At 45.8% G+C, this 22,283-nt stretch overlaps 2 protein-coding genes and 2 non-coding genes across 4 annotated transcripts; 3 read left to right on the top strand and 1 right to left on the bottom strand.

Moving 5' to 3' along the window:
- The first annotated feature begins 4,395 nt into the window (after positions 1-4,395).
- LOC137668814 (olfactory receptor 12D1-like) lies at positions 4,396-5,337 on the top strand. The gene has a single exon (XM_068410613.1). The coding sequence runs from the start codon at positions 4,396-4,398 to the stop codon at positions 5,335-5,337; it is 942 nt and encodes a 313-aa protein (XP_068266714.1).
- A 4,390-nt stretch (positions 5,338-9,727) lies between these two features.
- LOC137668915 (olfactory receptor 6B1-like) lies at positions 9,728-10,705 on the bottom strand. The gene has a single exon (XM_068410729.1). The coding sequence runs from the start codon at positions 10,703-10,705 to the stop codon at positions 9,728-9,730; it is 978 nt and encodes a 325-aa protein (XP_068266830.1).
- A 5,666-nt stretch (positions 10,706-16,371) lies between these two features.
- Positions 16,372-16,443, top strand: TRNAM-CAU (transfer RNA methionine (anticodon CAU)). The gene has a single exon. It is a non-coding gene; the product is annotated as a tRNA-Met (tRNA).
- A 1,097-nt stretch (positions 16,444-17,540) lies between these two features.
- On the top strand, positions 17,541-17,612 carry TRNAG-UCC (transfer RNA glycine (anticodon UCC)). The gene has a single exon. It is a non-coding gene; the product is annotated as a tRNA-Gly (tRNA).
- The last annotated feature ends 4,671 nt before the right edge of the window (positions 17,613-22,283 follow it).

Genomic DNA, 22,283 nt, shown 5'->3' with positions numbered 1-22,283 from the left:
CAATTGGAAGTTCCGCACTCAATTTTATAACAGGATGGGAGGGCAAGTGGTAAACAACCTGTCCCGAGAAATTCTCCATAGCTGATGGGAGGGCAAGTGGTAAACAACCTGTCCCGAGAAATTCTCCATAGCTGTTTGCAAAGCAAAGCTATTAGCCATACACCACTCAAAATATTGAGCTGCAATAGGAACGGTTAGTGATGCAGGGATCTCTGGCCACAAGCTCCCGACATCGCATCCGTCCTTTGATGAATAATCTGTGCCAATAGCTCTGTAACGAATCTGATCATTCTGAATTCCATTGACCAATTATTGCATACGGAATTTGCCTATCAAACAAAGTGATAATTTGTATTTCCTGATTCAAATCAATACGATGTACAAATTTGGAATGTAGCTTGCTTTCTATTTCTGTAATCAGTTGCTGTATCTCTGAAGTAGTGTGTCGTGGCGCTGTTAAAGTTGGGTCCCCTGCTAACAATTGGAATATAGGCTGCAATTGTGACGACGTAAGCCCCAAGTACGGCCGCAGCCATAACTTGAGCCTTATGTTCCACAGTACCCACTTTTGCACATGCCTTTATCATAGCATTCAAATCTGTTTTTCCAGGTAAAGCTTCAATGATCTTTTGACAATCATCATTAGCATTATCCCTGTTTGCCACAGGTCCAAGGCTTGGCAGCCGCACAGGTTAACCCCGTGTGGAAACACCAGTCCTGCACTCCCTGCGGTTTGGGCTGCGAGTTAACTGCATAGGCCTGGAACTGGTTGGGAAGATTCATTTGTGTCAGCATACGGTTCCCCCCCCATGTTCTTTCTCCAGTTTCCCCGTATTCTGCAGCTGGTTGTTATCAGCTGACCTTGAGCATTATACTGAGAACTGCACAGCTTCACAAAATGCCCTAGCTTCCCACAGCAATAACACATCAAAACAGAGTTATCTCTCCCACTCAGCTTCAACTTCTTAAGGCAGTTTTTCTTAAAGTGACCTTCCTGTTCGCATGTATAACAACGATGAACTACCTTATTTGCCGCCGCAAAAGTTTTTGCTAAATGCTCCATCTGAAATGTGGTGGTTCCTACTTTCTCACAAGCATCCATTAGCTCAGTTAAGGTGGCATTACTATTTGCCAGCCCTGCAACAACTTTTCTGCAGTCCTCACCTGTGTTGTCTTTCGCTAACTATAGTGGTAATTCTTCTTTTACAATTTTCCAATCTAACAGTTGCCAAATATTTCTTCCCTCAGGACCAGCACCCACAATCACCGGATATGCCCGTGGAATCACAACTCCTTCTAATAACACATCTCGAATGACCCCTTTCCATTTCACTCCTCCCTCACCTCCCCCCCCTTCCCCTGTATACGCGGGCGGAAGCTGACCCTCTCCCTCACCTCCCACATTACCAGATGGACGCAAACCTCCCCCCCCACCCTGATCTAAAGGTGGAGTAGGGAGTTGTAAAGGAGGTTGAGGTGGCCCTAATACTTGTCTCGAACACAGAGGGGGGTTTTTGGGGGAGACATAGTCATGTGTCCCGAGGCGTTGGCTGAACGATGCTGCTGCAATTCCGTCTTTAATTCTTCCAGTCGTCTACCAAGCTCTGTCATGTCAAGTTCATGTCCATTTCGTGATGGTAACAGTCCTTTAAGTCCTTGTGACTCTGGTACTACTGACTCTGTAAATGGCGAATCCGGTAAAGGTGGGTACAAAGCATGTTTACCCTCCTTCTTGTCCTCCTGCTCAGCCTCATCCGTAGAGAGATCAATGAGAGGGAGGGGGTTTCGGAGGGGGTTTCTGCCAAGTCTCCTGTTCAGCGTCTGATTCAATTAGTTCAAATCGAGTTCGTGTTTTAGGGCGCACTACCGGTTCTGATGGATCTGTATCTATTTTTCTCACTCCCCGCTCCTCAGCTTTTTTCGGAGCCGTCCGTACCCACGGTGATAAAGGAGCTGCCACCGGTAAAGCTACCGGGGCCATGGGAGGTGTTGGTCCCGCAAACAATGAGGGGGTAGTAGGCGCCTGTGGTCCTAAAGCCATAAAAGCTGTATGTGTGACTTCTCTCTCTGCTTTTATTCCTTTTAACGCTTCACTAACCAGCCGCCATGTAGCAGACAATTTAAAGGCTTCCTTATCACCACTTGACACCGCATTCCAGAGAGAGTCACCAATCTTCTCCCATAAAGGCACTTCAAAGACATCATTAAAGGTTGTAAAATGTCCTTTATCTTTTGCCCAAAACAGTAACTGCTTTAATGCAGCTTCGTCACATTTAATTCCTCTCTCAGAGAGTATATGTTGGAGGAGTTTCACCACTGCCACTTCTGTCTTGGTCAGGGTAGACCCCATGTAAACACGTCCGAGCCGCATCCCATGTCGCCCAGTCCTCCCGCGCAGCCCGTAGCAGCCACAAGATAACTCCCCATGTTTTTAATTCTTTGGCAGAACCCGCTGCCATAGCTCGCTCAGCGAGCTGCATCGAGCACCGCTCCCAGGTATTCAGCTGTAAACAATCAGCCGGTCCTGCCACCGCCCCCACCTTTAACGAGACGGTCCACACACTGGGCTACATCTTTCGATTTCACAGAAATCTTAAATTCCCCGCCCAGTAACGAAATCACCTTTATCAAGGTTTCCATGGTTCGCGAACCCACTCCGACCGCCTGCGGTCCGCCAGCCCAGCAATCACGTCGGGGTCACCACTTGTTGCCGCTTGTCTGCAGCAAGCTCCGTTCGGTTGCTGGCTGGCCTGAGGCTATCCGCACCCCAGGGCCATTGAGCACTGACACCAATGTGAGGATGCAACAAATGGCGTTTATTTAACTGTGCAACAGCCTTATATAGTTGTCTTGTCCCGTATGAACTCGCACGATAATGACACATCCTGCTCCTTTCGCCACGCCTACCTTCCGTTACAGCCCGAAGATTTTCCGGTCGCCGTACCCTAATCTACCTACAGGCTACAACCTTAGATGGGTTAAAAACTGGCTGGATGGCCGAGCCCTGAGAGTGGTGGTGAATGGAGCAAAGTCCAACTGGCGGCCGGTCACTAGCGGTGTTCCCCAGGGCTCAGTTCTGGGGCCGGTGCTGTTCAATAGCTTTATAGATGATCTAGACGTAGGGATTGAGTGCACCCTCAGGAAATTTGCAGATGACACCAAGCTGGGTGGGAGTGACGATCTGCTGGAGGGTAGGAAGACCCTACAGAGGGATTTGGACAGGTTAGATGGATGGGCCGAGACCAACGGCATGAGGTTCAACAAGAACAAGTGCCGGGTCTTACACTTGGGCCACAACAACCCCATGCAGCACTACAGGCTGGAAGAAGAGTGGTTAGAAAGCGACCCGGCGGAAAGAGACCTGGGGGTGCTGATCGAAAGCCAGCTAAACATGAGCCAGCAGTGTGCCCAGGTGGCCAAGAAGGCCAATGGTATCCTGGCCTCTATTAGGAATAGTGTAGCCAGCCCGTCTAGGGAAGCTATCGTCCCTCTCTACTCGGCACTGGTGAGGCCGCACCTTGAATCCTGTGTCCAGTTCTGGGCCCCGCACTTCAAGAAAGATGTTGACGTGTTGGAGCGAGTCCAGAGGAGGGCGACCAAGCTGGTGAAGGGTCTGGAGGGTCTGACCTATGAGGAATGGCTGAGGGAGCTGGGGTTGTTTAGCCTGGAGAAGAGGAGGCTCAGAGGTGACCTTATTGCAGTCCACGACTACCTGAAGGGAGGTAGTAGTGAAGTGGGAGTCGGCCTCTTCTCCTGGGCAACTAGCGATAGGACAAGAGGACACAGCTTCAAGCTTTGCCAGGGGAGCTTCAGGTTGGACATTAGGAAGAATTTCTTCTCAGAAAGGGTTATTAGCCATTGGAAGGGGCTACCCAGGGAGGTGGTGGAGTCACCATCTCTGGAGATGTTTAAGAAAAGACTGGACATGGCACTTAGTGCCGTGGTCCAGTTGACATGGTGGTGTCAGGGCAATGGTTGGACTCAATGATCCCAGAGGTCTCTTCCAACCTGACTGATTCTATGATTCTGTGAAGTGACAGATGAGCAGAACTGAAATGTTAATGTAGGAGAAGGTGAAGAAGCAGCAACGTTTTACATCTTACATATTCTGCTGTTATGGATAGATGGAAGCTTTTATTTTAATATTTTTCCCTCTGATATTTTATTTTTTTTTAATCTAGACAGAAAATAGAAGACTACATTAAAGTTCCTTTTGTCCATCTTAGCTTATTGAGTTTTTATGCAGCTTTTATGTTTGATTGTACGTGTCATGTTTTGCTCCTTTCTGCATTTCTTTGTATTAAAATAGCACAGAAACAAATGAGTGTTGTAATGTTGTTACTCCTCAAAACTGTGCAATCTTGACATTTTACCTTTGCCTCTATTGTTCTAGAAATGCTGAACCAGACAGAGGTCAGTGAGTTCATCCTTTTGGGCCTCACTGACGTCCAGGGGCTGCAGCGCTTTTTCTTCATCTCCTTTCTGTTGCTCTACTTGACCAGCCTTCTGGGAAATGGTGCCATTGTGACGATGGTGATATCTGAGCCCCAGCTCCACACACCAATGTACTTCTTCCTGGGGAACCTCTCCTGCCTGGACATTTTCTACTCTACGGTCACTGTTCCCAAGATGTTGACTGGCCTTCTCTTTGGGCATCAGCCCATCTCTTTTCGTGGCTGCTTGGCCCAGCTCCACTTCTTCCACTTCCTGGGCAGTACGGAGGCTGTGCTCCTGGCCACTATGGCCTACGACCGCTATGTGGCCATTTGCAATCCTTTGCACTACACCCTTGTCATGAGCCCACGGACTTGTCTGCTGCTGGCTGTGGCCAGCTGGTCCATTGGCTTTGTACATGCCGTGATGCACTCAGTCATGACCTCTCAACTGCGTTTCTGTGGCCACAACCACATTCATCACTTCTTCTGTGACATCAAGCCACTGTTGAATTTGGCTTGCAGTAGTACCAGCCTCAATATGACCCTTCTCAATGTTGTCACCACATCTATTGTTCTAGGCCCCTTCACTCTCATAGTCCTCTCCTACCTCTACATCATCTCCTTCGTCTTCCAGAAAGTCCAGTCCCAGGAAGGAAGATGGAAGCCCTTCTCTACCTGTGCTTCCCACCTCACTATTGTGGCACTATTCTACATACCAGTGCTCTTCAATTATACACCGCCCTCCTCAGGAGGCTTCCCTAAAAAGGATGTGCAAGTGTCTCTCATGTACAGTTCTGTCACCCCAGCTCTGAATCCCTTGGTCTACACACTTAGGAACCAGGAGATGAAATCTGCCCTGAAAAAAACATTAGGGAGAAAACTCTTTCGTGGAGGAAAGTGACTAAAACACGAACAAGACTCAGAACATGGTTACTCCACCTCTCATACTTATAAGGAAAGAGGTCAAAAGGACACCGTATTGCAAGAGATTGAAAAACTACTGATTATCTCATGTAGTTTAACACATTTAGGAGTTAATTGCATAGATGTAAATCAGGGGAGATACTCAAGACTTGATGATTCTTCCATCATTTTTAGATGTCCTATGGTACGCCATCTGTTCCCTGGCTTCCAATACAGAAATATGTGTGTCTCTTGCAGGACTTGAGGCATAGATGACAGTCCCATGCTGATGTCCTGGATAATCTACAATATGAAATTATTACTTGGTGGCTATGTTTAGGCAGCTGAATGGCTCTCCTACCATTCAGACTTTCTGTATAGCTGAAGAGAGCTAGCATGTGTCACATTTTGCATGGGCATAGCCTGAGAAAGAGATCGTCAACATTTGACTTGAGTCAGCCCTCCGGAGGGATATGTTTCTTTCCATTAAGTGTAAGGGGAACCTTACTAATGAACCTAGATTTAAATGTAAACTGAAAAATGGATGTGAGCTAGTAGAGGTGTCTAGTAGAGGTGAAGCCTCTAGTAGAGCTGTGTCTAGTAGAGGTGAAGCCTCTACTAGATTTGACAGTGTGTCTTATCTTGCCTAGATTTCTATACTTCAATTTATTTATGTGTCTAGCTGCTTTTCCAGATTCACACTATAGTCAATGATGAAACAATTGATGTGCATTTACACAGACTACTACAGACATGTTAAATGTCCTCAAGTATCCTACCCAGACTTTGCCTGTGGATCCAGAACAGGACTGCTGCAGGTCCTTTGTCATAATTAATGCCTGTGGAGTATGGACATTTCTAATAGCAGTAGAGATCTCCTTATATTTAGTCATTAAATCCCAATTTTAGGGTGGAGTGCAGTGGTTTGTAAAGTACTTCATTTTTCGGTGCTGTGATTCTTTACACAGACATTCAGCACCTTCAGTCTTAGGCTGGACTGCAGTTCCATGATGAGTTAGATGAAAAGCATATGACATTCTTGGACACTAGATGTGCTCTGTGTGCCTTTTGGATTACTGAGGACAGAATAAAGGGGTACTCTGAACTGTCTGCATAATGGGCTAGGTGCAGGGAATGGAGGGCAAATTCCTGGCTACAGGCATGATTTCTGGAGATGACACCTTGACCCAGCTGGCCATGCATTTGCAATCCACAGATTTCAGAAAGATTTCATCCTTTCCAGCTTCACAATTCAGATCCATGCAATAGCATTAAGCATCTGAGAGTGAGGCATTTAAAACAATGCTCGCTATAAGAGCACGCATGTGATTTGGTTGCCTAAGAAAAGGCATCTATAGGCATCATATAAGAGACTTGTATGTCCTCCGCCTGATGCTTTAGAAAGACACAGGAATCCATTTGGTTCTGCTTCATACGTGCCAATCCTGTGGAACACGCGAGGTATCAGTATAAGATGTGAACAGACTCCGGGATGTTGGCCACAGACCCTGAAGAGATCCAGGCTTAGATGTCCCCATGTCAGCTAAGCACCTAAATTCCATTAAGATACAAATACCAAAATGTAGGAGCTTGCTGCCACATCAGATGCTCAAAGGTATCCTGCATGGCCTTCAAGCTGCCACTTCAAAATGGCATGCAGGTCTTGTTGGTCCTTGACCAAACCTACAGGCTTGTTCTAAAGGCTTGGGTATAAAAGAATGTCTTTAATGGCATCAAGTGCATATGTGGAGACAACTACATCAAGGGCTTGAACTGAGTTCCACTCCCCTGCCCATCTTACTTACCCCTGACTGTGTTAAACACTTTCCTCAAGACTTCTAAAGATGGTGACCCCAGCTTCCAAAAAGGGCATTACGAACAAGATAGATGTTCTTTCTGTCAGCACAATCCTTTCTCACTGAGCAATCAGGCAGCACTTCTGCATCCTCTCTGAGCGCTCACATGCTCCTTCCAGCACTCTTGGCCACTAAGAACAACTGCCCCTGAGACAGACAGAAGACTTGACAAGCTTTTGTAATACACTTGGAATTAATGATATGTTGTGGCATGATGTTTTGTAACAAGATAGGTAGGAAGACATAAGATTTCAGTTTCAACTCCAGCTTTATTGCAATGCAGGGTGAATCAGAATGAACAGGAATGAAGCTTACTTCAGCACTGGGGCCTGCAGTCCATGAAGAGATGCACATTTTTTTTAGCTAGAACGTTGTGAAGGAAATATTTGTCTCCCTGCATGTCACAGCCTGCTGTTCAGCTCTGCACTGTTGCTGGCAAAAGGTATACGTGTGTTTTCTTTGTGGACCAAACCAGAGATCTGTGCTACAAACTCAGTTGGTGCAGACTGTCATTTGCTCAATAAGTGACAGCTTGCACCTTGTGGAATAAACTGCCCATGGCTTCATGGTACACTGTTTATGTTAGATCTCTTTTGGGTCTCATCTAGTGTGTAGCCATCTAGCACAACTCCAAAAATGTGGATGTTCTTGATTCTGTGATTCTTGTTTACATTTTTCAATTCAAAAAGGGGTTTTGTAGCAGCTTAGAGAGGTGTGGTGATTTTCACTTTTTATTAATATTTTGCCCAGTATCTTTGTTCTGTGACCCTGGAGGTAACAGGGAGAAATAAAAAGGGTGTTTGAGAGTTCTGCAAAAAAGAAATGAGGGAAATTCTTATTGAACATGTAGGCAATCAATGCTCCGTTGTAGGCATGGAATTGAAGAGTGGTATCAAGACACAGTGTAAGGTAGTCTATGCTTCCTGTGGCCACTGTACAAAAGGGACATTTGGAATCATACAGTATTTTCATGGAATAGTTTCCACCTGGTGGGACTTTCTATTTTCTTTGTGCCAAGGCCATGTCATCGGTATATATGTGTTGAAAACCTATTTGGAATAAGTGAGTTTCAGCAATGCCGTGTAAACAATTAATCTGAGACTTTATGACCAAACTGAGCCTGTGATTGCTGTTACGGTGTTGAGACTAGAAGAGGAGTTTCCAAACAGACATAATCTGGAACGGAGGAACACGGAATTACCAAAAAACCCCACTTAAACCCTTCAAAATTTCCACATGCCCAAACATTAGTCAATGACAAGAACTAATGAGAAAATGATTTCATTAGCATCAACAGATATTAATTTAGCTGCTGTATCTCATATAGTCAATTTAAAATTTGATGAATTTTAAGAGATCCTGAGAGCTGTGGTCAAGTGTGTAAGAGTAGCTGAATCCAATGTACTAGAAGAGCTAGAGAATTCCTGCAGTCCTGGGTGGGGGAGTTGAATGACTGCTCCTTACCCTCGTTTTCATGTCCTGCTAGAATTATAGAATCACAGAATTGTTTAGGTTGGGAAAGTCCAAGTGCTAACCTAACACTGTCAAGTCCACCACCACTAGCAGTGAGCCTGAGCATGAATTCCCAGTAGCTGCATGTACACACACACTCACAGAGCCACAAATGGATCAATATGGACAGAAGGACATTATCTTTACAGGTCTCCACATAACACAGACAGTATGAGTGTGGTTCTCTAATAATAGAAAATCCCCTTAATGGGTTTCTCTGTCTACCAGACCTTTTGTCTCCCCAGTTTTGGTCTCCCAGGACCTTGGTCTTTTCAATGCATGACATCCAGAGTTCCAGTCTGTCCAGTAGTTGGACTTTGGACTTATGGTCTCTCCAGTATCTTGCTCCCTGACACCAGTCTCTCCAATTGTTGACCCCTAAACTGCTGTCACTCCAGAATCTGGCTTTCAGGCCTCTTGTCCTACTTGATATCTTTATGCTCATTACTAAATTACTCACATATATGCATATGCACACATAAAAGGGAAAATCTTGAGGCAGGACATAGAAAGGAAAATAATTTAATAAAAAGGTGGGACAGATTGTGGTAACCAGGTGCAGTGGTTGGCCAGACAAGTGTATTGACCAAGAGCCTGCTTCTGCATGACCGGTCCCTGTTATCTCTTCTTCATTTTTCAGTGCTTGATATCTTTATGTTCCTTTGGCCTTTTCCCTAGAAAACATGTAACATCTCCAATTCTTTTGTTTAATCCCAAATTTTCCTTCCACCCCCAGACTTCCTACAGTAAATTCTATACTACTTTATGCAGTAGTCCCTTTTGGTTTGCATAGCACTTGGGAGAATTTAATTTGTTGTATTACCTTAGTAGGTTTCTGTACCAGTGACAATGACTCAGTTATTCCCCTTTGATGGTCTTAAGGGTGACTGATTCAGATGGATCAGGTTGTCAGCATTCTCCACCCTGTTACTGTTCCTCTGATCACTGTCTGTGTCCATTTGGAACTGTTATTTGCCCAATATCCTTATGGTGTGCTTATCAGTTCCAGTTTATCATAGCTTATCCTTGCATTTGGAGAGAAGGGATGGATCTGGAGGCCTTAGAGATAACAATTTTTTCACAGAGAGCTTTTTTCAGTGCTCTTTTCACTTCCTGGTTCCTCAGACAGTAAATGAAGGGGTTTAGGATGGGAGTGACAATAGTATACACAGATGACACAAGCTTATTCAAGTCAAAAGGGTCGATCTTCTTGGGCCGGGCATACATGAAGAGGGTGGCTGAGAAGAAAATGGTGACCACAGTTAGGTGGGAAGAACACGTGGAGAAGGCTTTCTTCTTACTCTGGGTATTGGGGATGTGCAGGATTGTCATAATGATTAATAGGTAGGAGACAATAGTGATGAAGAGGGGAACCAGCAGTATGAATAAGGCCAACACAAAGTCCACCATCTCTGCCATTGACATATCAGTGCAGGCAAGGTTCAGCACAGGGCTAATATCACAGAAAAAATGGTTGATAATATGGGGACCGCAAAACTTCAGCTGAGAGATGAAGGAAATCTTGATCAAAGACACAGTGAATCCGCTGAACCAGGAGACAACTACCAGGTATATGCACATTTGGTATGTCATCATGACCGGATAGCGCAATGGTTGACAGATGGCCACATAGCGATCATATGCCATTACAGAGAGAAGGACACACTCAGTGCACATGAAGAAGCTGAGGAAAAACAGTTGGGTCATGCATCCCACAAAGGAAATACTCCTGTCTTCAGCAATGAAATTTGCCAAGAGTTTAGGGATAGTGACTGAGATGTACCAAACCTCAACGAAGGAGAGGTGACCAAGGAAAAAATACATGGGTTTGTAGAGCTCACAGTTTGTCTTGATCAGGGCAATGATGATCACATTCTCCAAAACAGTTAAAACGTAGGTCAGCAGAAATACTATGAAGAACAATACATGCAAGTCTGCTGGGGCTGGGAATCCTCGCAAGAGGAACATGTGGACCTGAGTGGAATTCTTCTCCTCCATGCAGAGAAGTGCAGAGCTGAGCCTTGGAAATTAAATATAGACCAGGAAAAAAGAAAGAAGAATATGGGACAGTTAAAAGTTAAACAAAAATTCCAATCCCTAGATAGGATTTGTCTGACTAAGCTTTAGATGTTTGCCTTGTGGGTTCCCCTTCCAGTCAATGGAAAGAAACAGGCAGTTCATCTGACCTACTGACACCTACTTTAGGATGACATACACTGCATCAAAAATGCAGGTCCACTAATAACAAGGGAAACGTAGATGACTAGTACAGGAATAGTCATCCAAGCAGAAGCTATTTATGGTACATTCTGATGAATCCCACCCCCAGTTCCTATGTTCATCTTCATTCTAGTCTTTTACTAAATCTTTGGTCAAATTTTAAAAGGCATTAATGGGAGCTAGATAAACCAAGCATCGTCCTTTGGATTCAGGTGTCTCAGAACTGTGATCCTGCAGTTATTGGGAAGTAAGAGCTGGTCATCCTCTATCACTATTTTTGCCTGTTGAAACAGTTTGCATGTGGAATGTACTATTTATTAGAAATGGGAATATTCACAAGAATTGGTACATTTTTATAAGATAATTTTAGAACTATATTCATGGACCATTTTCTAGAAAAAAAGAGAAATTCAGATAATTTATTTCAGCTTGAAAAGAAAAAAATAAATAATGACACAGAAATTCTAGTTCCTGGATATTGACCACAGGTGGCTGACTTCTTCAACATTCCGCTATAAAACATTATTGAAATATCTGAGAAGTTCCTGAACTAGGTTTACGTGACAGCTAACGTGACTATATCCTACATTAAATCCAGGATTTTCCTTAAATAATTCAGAAGCAAACCCTTGCTTGGTGTGTTCTCTTCCAGCTACTCGCTGCATCTGTCTTCAGATGGGATGACTCATTATCAAGAGGTGCCCAGCTCTGTCATTAATCGCAGAATACTGAACTGACTAGATGTTAGACACCAGACACTAAGAAAGAAGGAGACTGTCATTGATAATTTACTCTCACTTAACTGCAATAGGATCTGGACAACTAGCTCAACAACCAACACTTCCTATGATTTCACCATGGTGACAGATAAGAGTAATAGATTTTCTATTACTGTTGATGTTTATGTTAGCCTTGCTATTTTGTTGCTTAATTTAAGAGTCCTGTTTGTGGGTTGTTTTTTTTTTTTCCACATACTTTTAAGATGGTAATCACAACTGTTATAGGCCAAGCTTTGTATCTAGGACTTCATTTAGGCAAAAATATTAGCTACGCAAAGACAGGCTGCCCAAATAAAAGCTTACTATTTGTTCTTAAAAAACAGACAACGGGTTCCTGATCTTGATGTTGCCAGGTGCTGCACGCACTGCTACCTGCCACAACTATTGCTACATACACTGACTGTGTCTAGCTAATGTAACAAGAAGGATGGGATTCATCAACCCTAATACAGACATCCAGCTTCTAAGCATCTAATTCAAAATTAGCACTTTATGCCTCCTCTATAGTCTATAGAGGAAACTAGGCACTACCGGTGGGAGATTCATCTCCTCCTAATACTAGTGCCTAGATAAGGACTGACCTGTTACACCCTAGGAGATGACATTTGCTGAAGACAAAGGGTGTCTAGAGCACTGACGCAGATGTAGTGGTTCTCATGTGGACATCTGAACTACACTCTTGCTCGTTCACTTTGGGCAATATTGTTACGAACTTCTGTTATCTCAGACAATCTGAATAATCACACCAAAGTAAGTGTTAAAAGAATTTTTTTCAGGAAAGAATAGTAATTAGAAGAAATGGATCAAAACAATGTTCTGTTTCTGTCTTTCTGTTGCAATCCCTGCCCTGCCACTTCCCTCTTTTCTCTAGACTCTCACATTACTTCTCTCTTTCTTATACCTTCTCTCTCTTTCCCTCCTATTTATCTGTCATCCACTGCATTTTTTAGACATATGTCTTGCAATCTTTTTAACATTTCTACATAGCATAATTTCTAACCATAAGAAAAGAGAAACACCCCCCTAGATCTCCAGGATATTGTTTAAAAAAACAAATGCACCTTTTGGTAAGTCACTTTTTCAAGTAAGAAACTACAAAGTGTCAAAGACTTCATTACAAAACAAAAGGAAACATTGCTTCTACGAAACTGTGAAACAGTGGAGTTCAAGATCCTGGGGTGGGGGGAATAAAAAGCAACAGCATAGTTCAGACCCTAGACTCAGGACAGCAGACTTCAGTATATTCAGGAAACGGGCTTGGCTAAACAGGGAAGACTTAATGGAGTTCCAATGCAAAAAGCTAGCATGCAGGAGATGGAAACAAAGCAGGGATTTAGAAACTACAAAGCAGGGATTTAAAAGAACTTTCCAGGGATATAGGCATTGGGTTAGGAAAGCCAAAGCTCAGCTAGGGTTCAGATCAGCAAAGGACATCAAGGGCAACAAGAAGAGCTTCTGCTACATTAGTAGTCAAAGGTTGAACAAGGAAAATGGAGCCCTGTTTCTGAATGACACAGGTGAATAAGCGACAGCAGACACAGGTAAAGCAGAGAAACTTAATGCCTTCTCTGTCTCAGTCTTCACCAAGGTACACTCTTCTAAAATCTGCAGATGACTCCACTTGCAGGGAACCAGTTGATATGCTCATGGGTAGAGATGCCATCCAGAGGGACCTGGAAAGGCCAGAAGAGGAAACTAATGAAATTCAAGAAAAACAAATACAAAGCCCCACCCCTAGGAAGGAAGACCTTGTAGCAATATGAACCTGGGACTGATGGGCTGAGGAGAAGCTCTGCAGGAAAAACCCTGGGAGATTTTCAAGACCTGACCAGATAAAGCTCTGAGGCACCTGGTCTGAATTCATAGCTGGTTTTCCTCTGACCTCACAGCTGATTCTGATTCGAGCAGGAGGTTGTGGTAGTGACTTCCTGAAGTCCCTTCCAACCTGAATTATCCTATGACCATAACAGTGCATATGATATTTCTGTTAGGCCAATTTTAACATCTTCTTTTTAATTCTGTGGAAAAAAAAAATTAGAGTTGTTTTCACATGCTATGTAAAGGCAAAATACAGGTGAAAACAAACACAATTTATTATTTATTGCACTACTTTTATTAACTTGTTGAGATATTCATACTACAATAAAATATCTAGATGGTGATTTTTAAAATGCTAGTGTTTTTGATTACTATTCCCACTTTTTAAAATGAGAATTGTAATTTTGATCCTTGTGAGTTCACCAGGATGAAAACAATTTTGCTGGAAAACATTTTTTGCATATTAAAAAAACCAAACCTGAACATAATTGAAACAATTTCAATTAAAATCTCTCACCAGTTTACAGACTTTGATCTAAAAGGTACATCAGACTTTCAGGTGCATCTTTTACACCTAATTTTGGACTCATTTAATATATTTAAAAGGTGAATCTTCTCCCCATTAATTGTAGAGTACAATTCCTAGATGATCAGCTAAAATTTGGACAACGACATTTTCAGATCAAATGAATTGCTACTAAAAAGGGTTCAAGAACAATAGTTGTATTAGCAGCTGCAGCCATTTTACTGTGATCAATTTATACACAGAAAGTTAGGTGCGACTATTGCAGCATCAGGACCCTGTAAAGTCCAAAAGTTCTGGAGGAATGTATTTGACACTAAAATCTCAATAAAAATAATTACTGTTGCCTTATGAAGCCTGTTTCAAATCACCACCTCATTAATATCAACATCAACATCGACAAATATTAAACATTAACATTAACATTATTGCTCTTTGCAGTTCACTGTTTTACCCAACTAGAAATGTAGTATAAGCTTATTTCTAAAAAAGTAATTTATATATTAAAAAAAAAACCAAAAGAGGATTTAGCATCTTTCTGTAAAGATAGTTACCAATCCAACCTGTCTCCTCATTTGTGTCTGCTATGAACATGTGCAATGCAACTCCACAAAATCAAATCATGAACATTGGGTGCAAGAACTTAGAAGACTGAGACTTGAGGAAGTTCACAAGCAAGGCTGAAGGAGACCAGAATTTGAGCCTTGTCACATGAAAATAAGACAATCACCTGCACATTAGTCCCATCTTATGAATCTTCTCCAGACTTTTGTGTCTCCTTTTTGTCCTTGAAGCCATATATGGAGGAGAAATCAGAAGTATCTATAAGTAGCCCTGGTTCCACAGACTTCAGTGAATCTCTGGCAGTTTAGAGCAGGCTGTGACTGCTTGTTGTATACAGGAGCATAATTCTACACAGAGGCCTTTGAGACCTTGTCAGCAAGCCTTCAGACCATTCCCTGAAGGATCCTGTCTCTGGATAGATGACTGAAGGACTGACTTTTTTTTTCTCCCTTGCCATGTTAAACACTGCTCTCATGTTTTTAAACAATTGTAAGAGTTCTGTGGTGCAGTAGTTTCAGCACTGAGCTGGAAAACAAAATCTCTAAAAATGTGATCATATTATCTGAGTTGCAGATAGATAACAAGGGCTTCATGTGTGCTTGCCATGCTATTTTGAGGGAGGCAGTATAGGCCAGAATGATGGTATCCAACCAACAATGATAACCCCTCTTATAAGCCCTGCACAGATATTCTGCATGGGGCAGGAGCAGGATGGGTGCTGTGACTCAAGCCCAGCAGAAGCTCCAACAAAGGCTATTGCTTCTTTTCTTGTATGTAATAAAGGAGACAAGGAGGGGGAACAAAGATGGGAGGAAGCCAGATAGTACAGGAAGATACTTTGGTGCCTGAATTCACAGCACGTAGAATAAAAATCTTCTAATACGATGAATGCAGTTCTGGGTGCAGTTTAGCTGACCAAAGCTGTAGGTGTCATTGAGCTGTCCATGCCATCATGGCCTAAAGGGTTATCTGGCCTGTGGTTGTGTACAGATCGTGACTGCGTGTTTGTAAGATTCTGTAATATACAAGGACACGGAGGCTTTATCCTCAAAATTTCTCTACTTTTTTACAGATTACCACAAATACTACAAAAATCACCACCAGCAAGTATACCTATGATTAATAAAGCAAATACATATATCCAAGCTATTACAAATTATTATCAGCAATAAATAATATAGCAGCAATCAATAATAATGGCAATAAATAACAGCAACAATCAATAACTGACAATAATAGCAGCACTCAATAATAACAGCAACAAATTTATATATAAGATTACAAGTTGCTACAAACTTATTGCTAGTAAAGTGAACTTATCAATAATATAACAGCAGATATACTTATGATAGATCACTTATATGGTACCAAGAGCATTAAACCAGTGCCAGAGAGGGGCCAAACTATACCAGAGAGTAGGACAAACTGATCTCAGAAGGGGACCCAACCATCTCAGAAGTGGGAGGACAAACCACACCGATGCCAGAAGTAGGTCCAAATGGGGACCAAATAGAATAACAGAGTCTCACTTCAAAAGTTATCCACATCACGGAGTTTGGGGTGAGCCAGGCATCCCTGGTGAGGGTCTGAAGTCTTGTAGAAAGTTCATGCAGAGAACTCAACCTGTTTAGGAAAAGCAAAAGTATGTGCAGGACACAGGATAGGGGAAGGGAAAGAGGCATGAGCACCACCTCTGGTGCTGGTGATGCCACTGAGCATCAGGCAGGGCTGTGGGAGGTCCCAGCTGAGGTGCTGGGCAGAGCAGAGTGGCGCAGCGGAAGCGTGCTGGGCCCATAACCCAGAGGTCGATGGATCGAAACCATCCTCTGCTAACTGATGTTTTTTCCCCGCTCCTGACAGCAGCTGCCTCTCCCTTGCATCATTCAGCAAGTTTTAACCTGCACTACTGCGCTCCTGTTCTCTGGGCACCCATGCCCATGGCCCTCCTGCACCCTCAGCCCCTTCTCTCTGCCACTGCCACCTTCTCCTTTGCTTTCTTAGCAGCCAGCACTCCCAAAGTGCCCCTCAGCAAGGCTGACTGGTGGTGTGGAGCAGCAGGCAGAGCTCCCCACACAAGGCAGTGGGTGTCCTGGGGACACAGGTGTTTCTTCCTTCCCCTCAGGGAGCTCAATCCCCACTTCCCAGCACAAGCAGGGACCTCCAGGGCTCTTCAGTTGGGGAGGAGGACAAGGCTGGTGCTACTTTGGGAAACACCAGTTCGATTGACTCAACCACCTGGGAGCTTCCTCCACCCTAGTCTGTTTCTTGCTGTGCCCACTCGCAGGTCCAGCCAGGAGCAGGGCTGTGCAGGTATTGCCAGTGGGAACTGTATTGGTTATATGTGGCTAGGTGTTGGTAGTGGAGGGGCGAGGGGGTGCTGCAGGGTGGCCTCTGTGAGAAGAGGTAAGGGGCTGCCCTGTGCCAGCACAGCTGGTTCCACCTCCACAGCCAACCCACTACAGGACACAGCTGAGCCTTCAGCAAAGTTTGTGGCCTCTATGAAAACATAATCCAGGAAGGGTAGAAAATGCCAGACAGAGAGAGAAGGAAGGGGAAAAAAGCATCAGAAAGAGCAGAGGGAAAATGCATCCCCTCTATGCCATGTAGCGGGGTAGAGGAGTCCGGTGTGAAGGAGTAGAGTTGACACTGGGACAGAGGAGAGGAAAGGTGGTGTTTTATGTTTGTCTTTTTGTTTCTCACTATGTGAATCTATTTCAATTGGCAAGAAATTTATTTCCCCCAAGTTGAGTCTGTTTTGCCCACAACAGTTTTTGCTAAGCCATGTCCCTGTGTTTATCTTGACCTCGAAGCTTTCTCATCCTATTTTCTATGCTCCACATCCCCCTGAAGGTGGGGAAAGGAGTGAACAGGTGGGTGGGTGTTTGGCTGTTAACTATGCTTACACCACCACAGGCATAGACACACAGATGCGTTGGTGGTATAGTGGTGAGCATAGCTGCCTTCCAAGCAGTTGACCCGGGTTCGATTCCCGGCCAACGCAAAAAAACTTTTCACAAAGAATCCCAGAATCAGTCAGGTTGGAAGACAACTCTGGGATCATCGAGTCCAACCATTGCCCTGACACCACCCTGTCACCACCCTGTCAACTAGACCATGGCACTAAGTGCCTTGTCCAGTCTTTTCTTAAACACCTCCAGAGATGGTGACTCCACCACCTCCCCGGGGCAGCCCATTCCAATGGCTAATGACCCTTAATGGCTAATGACCCTTTCTGAGAAGAAATGCTTCCTAATATCCAACCTGAACCTCCCCTGGCGAAGCCTGAGGCCATGTCCTCTTGTCCTATCGCTGGTTGCCTGGGAGAAGAGGCTGACTCCCACTTCACTACAACCTCCCTTCAGGTAGTTGTAGACTGCAATAGGGTCTCCCAGAATCAGTCAGGTTGGAAGACAACTCTGGGATCATCGAGTCCAACCATTGCCCTGACACCACCCTGTCACCACCCTGTCAACTAGACCATGGCACTAAGTGCCTTGTCCAGTCTTTTCTTAAACACCTCCAGAGATGGTGACTCCACCACCTCCCCGGGGCAGCCCATTCCAATGGCTAATGACCCTTAATGGCTAATGACCCTTTCTGAGAAGAAATGCTTCCTAATATCCAACCTGAACCTCCCCTGGCGAAGCCTGAGGCCATGTCCTCTTGTCCTATCGCTGGTTGCCTGGGAGAAGAGGCTGACTCCCACTTCACTACAACCTCCCTTCAGGTAGTTGTAGACTGCAATAGGGTCACCTCTGAGCCTCCTCTTCTCCAGGATAAATAACTCCAGCTCCCTCAGCCGTTCCTCGTAGGTCAGACTCTCCAGACCCTTCACCAGCTTGGTCGCCCTCCTCTGCACTCGCTCCAACACCTCAACATCTTTCTTGAAGTGCGGGGCCCAGAACTGGACACAGGATTCAAGGTGCGGCCTCACCAGTGCCGAGTACAGAGGGACGATAGCTTCCCTAGACGGGCTGGCTACACTATTCCTAATAGAGGCCAGGATGCCATTGGCCTTCTTGGCCACCTGGGCACACTGCTGGCTCATGTTTAGCTGGCTGTAGATCAGCACCCCCAGGTCTCTTTCAGCCGGGTCGCTTTCTAACCACTCTTCCCCCAGCCTGTAGCACTGCATGGGGTTGTTGTGGCCCAAGTGTAAGACCCAGCGCTTGTTCTTGTTGAACCTCATGCTGTTGGTCTCGGCCCATCTATCTAACCTGTCCAAATCCCTCTGAAGGGCCTTCCTACCCTCCAGCAGATCGACACTCCCACACAGCTTGGTGTCATCTGCAAATTTCCTGAGGGTGCACTCAATCCCTACGTCTAGATCATCTATAAAGATATTGAACAGCACCGGCCCCAGAACTGAGTCCTGGGGAACACCGCTAGTGACCGGCCGCCAGCTGGACTTTGCCCCATTCACCACCACTCTCTGGGCTCGGCCATCCAGCCAGTTTTTAACCCATTTAAGAGTCCACCCATCCAAGCCCCGGGCAGCCAGTTTGTCCAGGAGGATGCTGTGGGAGACAGTGTCGAATGCTTTACTGAATTCTAGATAGACTACATCCACAGCCCTGCCCTCATCTACTAAGTGGGTCACTTGGTCATAGAAGGAGACCAGGTTGGTCGAGCAGGACCTGCCTTTCATGAATCCATGTTGGCTGGCCCCGATGCCCCGATTGTCCTGCATGTGCCGTGTAATGGCACTCAGGATGATCTGTTCCATCACCTTGCCTGGCACTGAGGTCAGGCTGACAGGCCTATAATTCCCTGGATCATCCTTCCGACCCTTCTTGTAGATGGGCGTTACATTTGCTAATTTCCAGTCAGCTGGAACTTCTCCAGTTAACCAGGACTGCCGGTAGATAATTCAGAGTGGTTTGGCAAGGTCATTTGCCAGTTCCTTCATTACTCTGGGGTGAATCCCATCCGGGCCCATAGCCTTCTGGGTGTCCAACTGGCACAGCAGGTCACTAACTGTCTCCTCCTGGATCATGGGAGGTTCACACAGCCCCCCGTCCCTAACTTCAGGCTCTGGGGGCCGAGTCTCCTGAGGACAACCGGTCTTGACATTAAAGACCGAGGCAAAGAAGGCATTGAGCACCTCTGCCTTTTCCTCATCCCCTGACACTACACTACCCTCCTCATTCAGCAAGTGGTGGAGGCTCTCCTTGACCCTCCTTTTGCTGTTGATGTATTTGTAAAAGCTTTTTTTGTTGTCTTTGACTGTAGCAGCCAAATCAAGCTCTAATTGAGCTTTGGCCCTTCTAATCTTCTCCCTACATGACCTGGCAATATCCCTATAGACCTCCCAAGTTACCTGACCCTTCTTCCAGAGCAAATAGTTTCTCTTTTTTCCCTTAAGTTCTAGCTTAAGTTCTCTGTTTAACCAGGCCAGTCTTTTTCCCCGATGGCTTGTCTTCCTACACACCAGGACAGCCTGCTCCTGAATATTTAGCAATTCCTTTTCAAAGCATGTCCAGCCTTCCTGGACTCCTTTGCCCATCAGGACCGACTCCCAAGGGACTCTGTCCACCAACCTCTTAAACAGGTTAAAGTCATCCCGCTGGAAATCTAAGGCGGAAGTTCTGCTCTTGCCCCTCCTTACTTCCCCCACTAGCAAAAACTCTAACATTTCATGGTCACTATTCCCAAGACGGCCACTGACCCTCACATCTCCCACTAGTCCTTCTCTGCTCACAAACAACAGGTCAAGCAGGGCCCCTCCTCTAGGGGGCTCATTTACCACTTGCATGAGGAAGTTGTCCTCCACACATTCTAGGAATCTCCTAGATTTCTTCCTCTCTGCCATGTTGTATTTCCAGCAGAGATCCGGCAAGTTGAAGTCGCCCATGTGTACAAGGGCCGGCGACCGGGCGGCTTCTGACAGCCGCTTGTAAAACGCCTCGTCCGCCTGCTCATCCTGGTTGGGTGGTCCATAACAGACTCCCACTGTAATGTCCGCCCTGCCGCCCTTCCCCCTGATCTTTACCCATAGACATTCAACCTTGTCATCCTCATCATCTTCCTCAATTTTGGTACAATTGAAGCACTCCCTAACATACAGCGCTACCTCACTGCCTCTCCTGCTTCACCTGTCTCTCTTAAAGAGCTTATAGCCATCCATAGCAGCACTCCAGTCATGAGAGTCATCCCACCACGTTTCTGTGATGGCAACCACATCATAACCTTCCTGCTGTACAGTGGCTTCTAGCTCTTGCTGTTTGTTGCCCATACTGCGTGCATTGGTGTAAATGCACTTCAGCTGGGCTAGCGGTCTTGCCCCCGACGCAGGCCTGTCGCCCCTAGGTTCATTTGTGGCTGCCCTGGTCTTATCCCCCTCCCCCACTGAACCTAGTTTAAAGACCTCTTGATTAGCCCTGCCAACTTCTGGGCCATAACCCTGTTCCCCTTCTGACTCACGTGTTCCCCGTCCGGCATAAGCAGGCCCCGTGCCATGAAAGCCACCCCGTGGTCAAAGAACCCAAAATCCCACCTATGGCACCAGTCTCTTAGCCACATATTAACCTGTTGTATTTTCGTAGTCCCTTCCCTATTTTCTCCTAACACCGAAGGAACTGAAGAGAGTACAACCTGTGCACCTACCCCTTTCACCAAACACCCCAGGGCCCTGAAGTCCCTTTTGATTGCCCTGGGACTTCTCTCTTCAGTCTCATCCCTACCCACCTGGAATACTAATAGAGGGTAGTAGTCAGAGGGCCTCATCAGTTCAGGAAGCCTCCTGGTAACATCCCTTACCTGAGCCCCAGGGAGGCAGCAGACTTCCCTGTGAGTTGGGTCTGGCCTGCATATAGTGCCCTCCGTTCCCCTTAGCAGGGAGTCGCCTACAAAAATTACTTTTCTTTTCTCCTTTTTGTAGCTAGTTGCAACCCTCCTAGTCGGTTGCTTCTGTTAACGTAGCCCCTTAGAAAGTCCTTCACCTAGATTCATGCTCAGGAAGACGCTCAGGCTCCAGTACCTCATACCTATTCTGCAGGGGGACGCGGGGAGGGGAGGAAGGTCGGGATGGAATTCGCCTACCACCCTGAGCAGGGACTTGCCTCCATTCCCCCCCATCCCCTAGGTCTCCTCCTGCTCCTTGTGGAGGGGGAAGAGGATCCTCCACTTCCCCGGGGAGCATTAGGCCGGTCCGTATTCCTCAGGGCAGGCAGGGAACAGCACCACCTGCCAATCTCTTCCTCTGATGCTCTAGTGCTCCTTAACCTTTCCACCTCCTCCTTGATTTGTGCCGCCAAGGAGATGAGGTCGTCGACCTGTTCACACCTCACATAGGCGATGTCTCCGTTACCCTCGAGTGCCAGGGCCAGGCTCTGGCACTCCCTGCAGCCAGCCACCTGCACCTCTGCATGCTTCCGCGGCAGCTCCGTTTGCATTGCCATGTCCTTTCTGGCACCCGCAGAGGACTTAGGGCCTTGCCGAGTAGAGACCATTCCTGGACTCTCCTCTTGCCCCCATGGGGGGGAGACCGCACCTTCCTGCCTGCCTACCCTACTCGCCCTACCTGCGCTAACTGCCACGCCAACTGCCGCGCAGTTTCCTTACTGGGCTCCCTGGTGCCTTTCCTCTCCTCCTCCAAAACCACCTGCTCAGTTTCCCGTATCAAGGTTAGCTCCCACGAGTAAGGAAGCAAGCAGAGCAGCTGCTTGGCAGG

Source organism: Nyctibius grandis, chromosome 11 (assembly GCF_013368605.1).
Source record: "Nyctibius grandis isolate bNycGra1 chromosome 11, bNycGra1.pri, whole genome shotgun sequence".
In the NCBI taxonomy this organism is placed as follows: Eukaryota; Metazoa; Chordata; class Aves; order Nyctibiiformes; family Nyctibiidae; genus Nyctibius; species Nyctibius grandis.
The sequence above is the reverse complement of the archived record's forward strand: the minus strand, read 5'-3'. Positions and strand labels throughout refer to the sequence as shown.